At 36.5% G+C, this 7,490-nt stretch overlaps 1 protein-coding gene across 3 annotated transcripts; it reads left to right on the top strand.

The window, feature by feature from the left end:
* Nucleotides 1-268: 268 nt before the first annotated feature.
* LOC117634948 (protein GrpE) lies at nt 269-6,653 on the top strand. Of its 3 annotated transcripts, none has more exons than XM_034369241.1 (4): nt 300-691; nt 2,426-2,968; nt 5,777-5,916; nt 6,127-6,653. In XM_034369241.1, exons 1-3 carry the CDS (start codon nt 431-433, stop codon nt 5,879-5,881), a joined length of 909 nt encoding a protein of 302 aa, XP_034225132.1. In that variant the 5' UTR covers nt 300-430; the 3' UTR covers nt 5,882-5,916; nt 6,127-6,653. The 3 variants fall into 3 exon arrangements, with proteins under 3 accessions (XP_034225129.1, XP_034225132.1, XP_034225130.1); XM_034369239.1 differs by lacking the exon at nt 5,777-5,916 and having other exon boundaries at nt 301-691; nt 6,127-6,396; nt 6,556-6,651; XM_034369238.1 differs by lacking the exon at nt 5,777-5,916 and having other exon boundaries at nt 269-691.
* The last annotated feature ends 837 nt before the right edge of the window (nt 6,654-7,490 follow it).

Here is a 7,490-nt window from a genome sequence, read left to right as displayed (position 1 = left end):
CTAAGGGCCTCATTTAATTTTTGGCCATGGGCCTCCAAAATGTCATAGCCGGCCTGATTGTAAACTTATTTTTTTTTCTCCAAAGCCATTCAGATGTATTTCAACGGCTAGGATTAATTACCATATAAAATTCTCGCGTAGCTGTTGTCACCTACTCTGAGCGGGAGATGAGCGGGAGAAGGGAAATGAATGAAAGTTCCGGACGCTTCGTGTACCAAAAGACCCAATAATACAAACGTAGGATGAGACAGCCAGAACCGGATCCGACGGTTTGAATTAAAATTAGACCCTTTTCATTTCCCTTCACCCACCCACACTTCACTCGACTCAGCATCCGTAATTTTACTCCCCTTTTCAATATCGCCACCCTTATCCCTCTCCCCTCCTCTCTTCCCCCCTCTCCTCTCAAGTCTCCGAAACTCTATCTCCAATGGCCAATGTCCTCCGAACTTCTCCTTTAGGGGCAACTTTTGCACAACTTCCTTCCACTCTCTCGCCAAACTCCCCAAAACCTTCATATGTTTCGTTTAGACAAAGCCAGAGCGGCAGCATACCTTATCTCACTCTAAGCTCTCTCCGGTTCCCTCACTTGCCGTCCCTCCGGTTCGCCAAGTTCGTTCCTTTGGCTTCCCAAGGTGAAACCGAAACTACTGAGACCGTGGAGGAGGTTCGACAGCCCGAAGAGATCGAGGTATTATTTATTTGTTTTATTCATTTTTCTTTAAGTTTTTAGATTTTTTTTTCCTTAAATTCCAGAAACGATTAGAGATGAACCAGAATTTTAGGTTTAGAGTTTGTAAGGTGATTTGGTTGTTGATTGAGAAATTGATTTTCTGAAAAAAAGTAGAAACCAAGCATAAGATTACTTTATTTTTCTTGGGTAAATTGGTAGGATTATGAAATGTCCCATTAGCATCATGTTCATGAATAAATCAAATCCCTCCTGCCTGCGTTTGAGGTACTTTAATTAACATTTTTTCTAACACCATGTAAACGTTTGAAACAAACCTCCCTCTCTTTTGAAAAAGAAGGAAGTATCTACACAGAACTTCCATATTACAGTAGATATCCATATTATTCTTATTGGTAGTGGTATGGTATCCATTTTAAGATAGGTTTCAGTTTCAATTTGAAGATAGAATCATTGTTTCCAGTGGTGAAGACATAGCGCAAGGCGTTTTATGTCTCTCCTGTTAAGAATAAAGCTTTGCAAAACATTAACGTTCCTCTCTTACCTTTGCCTCCACCTTTGAAGAAACTAGGCAGAATGACTTATTTTTCTCTTTCTTTCTAGATGATGATAACAACGATACTAAATGTTTTGATTTATATGATATTTGAGCTTAGTTACAAATTTACAAGACTTAGAAACTGTAATGAAGATGATGATGAAAAAATGTTTAATTTTTATCAAATTCACTGCACCAAAAGGAGGTTGGCATTATCTTTAAGAATGAGAAAGAGGTTTTTGTAAAATCACTATGTCTAAGCTGCTCTTTTGTGGTCTATTTGTTTCTTTACCATGTTTTTAAAAATTACTCCAATTCTTAAATATAGAGATATTGAAATATTGAGATTGATTTCAGTTTGTTTATGATTGTGAAATATTTTTTTTATGTACGTAAATTTTTTTCTTATTCAACTTTGTTTGCACAGGGTTCTCTCTTATTTATGTTTTTTTTTTCAGATAATGTTCAGTTGATGGTTCGTTTCTTTCCTCTTTTAATAATTTTAATTCAATATAGGAACCATGTAATTACAAACTGATTAACTGACCTGGATTGGTGTCACCTTTTTCTAATATAGTTAAACGTCATTGCCTATTATTTTTAATTCAATTTCCCTATTGTAGATTTTACTTAAACTCGTTAGTTCAGAACTGTTTAGCCTTCAGGTCTGTGTGACGGAATAGAAAAAAGAAAGAAGAATTGGCTGATGTTTGCTTAGTTCAATGCGTAATTGATGTAGACTCTTATACTCGTAAACTTTGAAGACCCAACGACATTTATTTCTCTTTCCACTATTGAGTTTTGCATATCTTGTTGGGAATCAGAGCATGTCATCTACATGATATTAGGATTATAATATCTTTATGTTTTATGTTCAAACTCTTTTAATTGTTTCAGACCAGGGCAGGGATGGTGAGTCATGTTGCCATAGAGATTCTGGTGTCATTTAAAAGAAATTGTTCACTTGTTAGATTGTTATTTTACATATATGTATAGTTAGTGTGCGTGTGTGTGTGTTCTTTTAAAAGAAGAAACATTCGTTCTGAGGTTCCTGGCATCTTACTTATGTTTTCCAATTATATAAATGGAAAATGTTTTGTATAAAAATGATTTCTTTATCCACACTTCAAAAATAACAAAAATTGTTGTTTTTTGGTTCCCTACTTTTCTTACTTTTTCTAATAACTATATAACAGGACTCTTCAGATGGTGCAGTAAGTGTGGAAGATAGTACAAGCGACGGCGAAGAAAGTGGTACAAGTAATGATGATGAAGGTGATGCTGAGGAAAAGCCTGTTTCAGCCATCATAGCATCACTGCAATTATACAAAGAAGCTTTGGCCAGTAACGATGAATCAAAAGTAGCTGAGATAGAATCTTTCCTCAAATATATTGAAGATGAGAAAATAAGTCTTGAAAAGAAAGTGGCCTCATTGTCTGAAGAACTGTCAGCAGAGAAGGTTCGTATTCTGAGGATAAGTGCAGATTTTGAAAATTTCCGTAAAAGGACCGATAGGGAACGTATTTCTCTGGTAACAAATGCTCAGGGGGAAGTTGTGGAGAGTTTGTTGCCCGTAGTAGATAATTTTGAGAGGGCTAAAACCCAGATTAAGGTGGAGACAGAAGGAGAGGAGAAGATCAACAATAGCTATCAGAGCATTTATAAACAGTTCGGAGAGATCTTAAGCTCTCTTGGCGTTGTCCCTGTTGAGACAGTGGGGAAGCCCTTTGATCCATTGGTAAGTCATTCAACCCTTTTGGTCATGCATAGGTGAATACTTATTAGCATAGAAATGGCGCCCTTCCTGACATCTAGTGTTAGACATTTTCATTTGTCTGCTCAGTTTATAATGAGTAGTTAATTTTAGTTACAAGTAGGTGTATAAGAGAAGACAACAGAATTATACTATCAATAACCATAACCCCAAATTTTATCCTATTACTGGAGGGGTGCACCAATTACAATAAATTCCTCCTGATCAATACTGATATAGGATATGGGTGAATTGTAAATTTTGGTAGTTTAGCGGAACCAAAAACAATGGAAAACAGAAAATAGAACGAACGAGGATAGGTCTGGAATCACTCCAGGGGTTTGGCTTCACACCAAGGAGTCTCCAATCTCTGGAAAATGAACTTTTCTTAATATCTCAACAACTGAATTTTAAAGAACTACATGGGGGGTATTTATAGCAGACTAAAACGTAGAGACAATAGGATAAAAATCCCTTACTAAAAAAGAAATCCTAATCCACCAAGGAACTAATTCAAATAATCTAGGAAACTAAAATAAACTCCTACTAAATTCTGGAAACTAAAATCCTAGTGAAATCTGGAAAACTAGAGAATCTAGGAAACTAACTAATGATGTCCGCATCAATTCCCCCTGGCTGAAAAGATGTCGACTCCGGTGAGATAAAGTTGTAATAACACTCCAAAATGTCGGGATCAATGTGCGACATCCTCCTTTGTAATCTGAGTACTACGAGAATCTGGTTTAACTTCCACTTGATTCTTCAAGCGTAATGATATGTAGAGCTTTGGCTTTACCTACTTTGCCTTGCTCCTCTTTGTTTCGTATAGATTGATTCACGAGCTTGGGTTGAAGTGGCTTCATCGTGATCTTCTTTCCTTTATGGATGAACGAACATATATTTTCTTGACCCAAGATGGTAACATTGTGATCGTAGATGAAGAGAATATGACTCACATCCATATCCACCACATCACACCAAACATGATCTTTGTTAGATGAAAACTGTATAGGAATGTGACACTGTTGGCTAATAGGGATAGAAGATGTATTGGCAATCCATGCTACTCTGTATGGAACAGGATGCTTCTCGGGCGACAAACCAAGAACCGAAATAGTTAGCTTTGACACCACATTGATACAACTCCCATTATCTATGATACCTTCCAATCTTTATCTCCAGACTTGATGTAAGTGTGGAAAATTGAAGTCCTAAGCCAATCCTCAGTTTCCTTCCTAGGTTGAGCCAAAGTACTACTACTGCTAATGTTGGACGAGGGACTTCAAAATCAATTCCACAATCTTCATCAGGTTGTTGGGGTTCATAAATATCTTCCTCGAATTTGCCTTGATTGTCGGTTCGTTAATGCGTGCACACAGATTTCTTGTTGCCTCCTTCATTGGGCATTGGACAGCAAAGTGTCCAAAGGGCATCTGTAACATCTTTGCGTTCAACCACCACGTGTATCAACTAGCACTCCTTTTCCTTTGGTAGTTTTTACTAAATTAGTCGTAGATGTTGGAGTCGTCGAACTTGGAGTCATGGATGTGCCAACATGAAAATCAGATCTTTGAGAATCAGTTTGCTGGACTACATTGGACGACTTTAAATACTTATCTAATTCTTGTACCATCTGAAAAACCCTCTCCAAAGTATTCACGTTATGAGGAGTTATTTCTCTTTGAAGCTCTGGACGAAGACCTGATCTAAACCGAGAAAGTTATCCTTTGATCTTCCCTTATGTCACATTGCAACATGAATTCCTCAAATTTAATCCAGCTTGACCCACCAATTTTATCTTAGCAAATCTCACCCTTCGAGCTTCAGACATATCATGCCACACAAAATAGTGATCCGTGATAGCTAACCAGTCAAGGAATGCTTTAGGATTTAGCTCACCATCAAAATTAGGAGTGTCAACTTTCACTGATCTCATCACCTTTTCATCAGGGTCTTGCTCATGGCCATGATGAAAATTTTGCCTTTCGTCGTCTCGATTATACTCCTATCGTTATGTCTCTATGTGTATCGGTCATTCATTCTATCACAATGTTGTTGATCACGATTCCTCTCTTCTCCATTCACACTTGCTTCGTCATGTTGATTAGCTGCTCCTATGTCTGCATCGATCAATGGCTCCAAATCGTCCTTCAAAGTCTGTAAAACGACAATAAAAAAGTTCCAATCTGGTGGACTGCTCTTTGATGACAGTGGTCAGTTCTGCCATCATATATTTGTCATATTTTCCGTCATCTGAGCAATCTGTTCAAGGTCCATCACTGGCTGGTCTGTCTTACCAGTCTTTTTAGTTTGGAGCCTTTACTCGACACACGACGTAAACGAAGATTTTGAACCCGAGGAAAGACGAAAACCTGGATCTGATGCCAAATTTGATATACGATATGGGTGAATTGTAAATTTAGGTAGTTTAGCATAAGCGAAAACAATGGAAAACAGAAAATAGAACGAACAAGGATAGGTCTGAAATCTTCAGGGGTTTGGCTTCACACCAAGGAGTCTCCTATCTCTGGAAAATAAACTTGTCTTAATATCTCAACAACTGAATTTTAAAGAACTACATGGGGGTATTTATGGCAAACTAAAACATAGAGAAAATAGGATAAAAATCCCTTACTAAAACAGAAATCCTAATCTACCAAGGAACTAATTCAAATAATCTAGGAAACTACATCAAACACACAGTCTGTCTTGATGGCCAATAACTACATGTGCAAGATTTTGCCATTTTGTTAGTTGACAAATGACTTCTATCTTATGATTTGCTTTATGCAGGTAAGATACCAAGTTGGCTCGAAATTCAATCAATTACTTGATGAATATTATCAAGTACTTAGTCAATTTTGTTCAGGTTTGATGAAGACCTGGATACGGTTTTAAGTCAGACCAAATCATGATTGAATCGAGCCAATTTGGTGAGTTCATGATAGTGAAAACTACATGTCACCTCTTTTGCAACAGCAGGATGAACACCTAATTATAGCATTTAGGTTATTAAATTTTTAAATCTTATGAAAAGTTTGTCTGACATGACACTTGGTATGCACTCTTTATATCTTTTAGGACATAAACAATTTATGCAATTCCTAATACTGAAACTTGAATTTGCAATTTTCTTATACAAGTTGCATGAAGCAATCATGCGTGAGGACTCCACGGAATTTGAAGAAGGTGTTATAATTGATGAATTTCGCAAGGGGTTTAAGCTTGGTGACAGGCTTTTGCGTCCGTCGATGGTAAAGGTATCAGCTGGTCCAGGGCCTGCCAAGCCAGAGCAGCAAGTTCCTCCTTCTGAAGAACAGGATGCCAGTGAAACCACCAAGGAGGGCAGCACAGAAACAGAGTCAGCTTAAAGACCAGATACTCAGTCTAGTTTCAGTTTTGTATCAGCAATTGTAAGTTCATTTGTAGTTCAATCAGTAGGCTAGTAAATTTTGTTGGGCGTGATTGTTTCTGGTACCATATTACTGTTAATTTTATCTTTTTACCGAGAAAATGATACCGGTTTGAGGGAATCATCATATTACTGTTTAACACATTTGTTTGTGTGTTAGGACATGAGCACGTGCTGCCTTGAGTACTCATTTGGATGTGGATGAATGTTTAGTGCTTAGTGCACAATATTGTCAAAATATCAATTGGAATTTTTATTTGTTGGTGGTTGTGGAGGAACTAAACCTGATGTACAAATTCAGAGGGTATTTAGTTGTAGAAAAATGCCCGACTTGGACCAGCTAGTAGAGGTGGAAAACAAGAAGGTTAGGTAGGTTGTGGTTGAGGAACGAGAGATAGAGATAGAAGAAGAAACAGGAAAAGTAGAGGATTGTGAAACAAATAAAGAAGCAGGAATTTTGAGATGAAATCAAGGGGGCTTTGATGAGATTCATTTGCTGTAACAATTGGAGTTGATTGAGAACGAAGATTCTCACAATCTGATTCTCCATTTAAAAGGATACAATGAGTGTATTTTATACTTAAGTTGACACATCAGCTCAACAAACTACAATAAGTGTATTTTATAATTTCTTTAATAGCATTAGAAGATTGACTTTGATATTTGACTTCAAACAACTTTAATAACTTCCTTTAATAGCATTAACATTGACTTTCATCTTTGACTGCAAAGTGCTATGAAATTTTATAAAATAATTTTATTTTGTTTTGTTTTTCAACATCTAAACTGTTTATTTTTCAAGTCTTAATTCATAGATTATTTTTGTAAAAAATTAGACAAATTGAAAACCATTAATACATCTAGTTGTGATCAATGAAATAGATGAATATGATGCTTTAAGAAAACATTAAAATGACAACAATTAACGGAGTGATCAAATGATTTCGAATTTAAGTAAAATAATCCTTTAAGAATATCTATAAACAATTCGTATAATTGAAATACATTGCATAGTCGGCCCACAAAGTGTCTCTAATATAGAGAGGGATCACAAAGTGTCCCCAATATAGAGAGGGATCGCTCAACATGTTTTTT

The sequence above is a fragment of the Prunus dulcis genome, chromosome 7, assembly GCF_902201215.1.
Source record: "Prunus dulcis chromosome 7, ALMONDv2, whole genome shotgun sequence".
NCBI lineage: Eukaryota > Viridiplantae > Streptophyta > Magnoliopsida > Rosales > Rosaceae > Prunus > Prunus dulcis.
The sequence above is the reverse complement of the archived record's forward strand: the minus strand, read 5'-3'. Positions and strand labels throughout refer to the sequence as shown.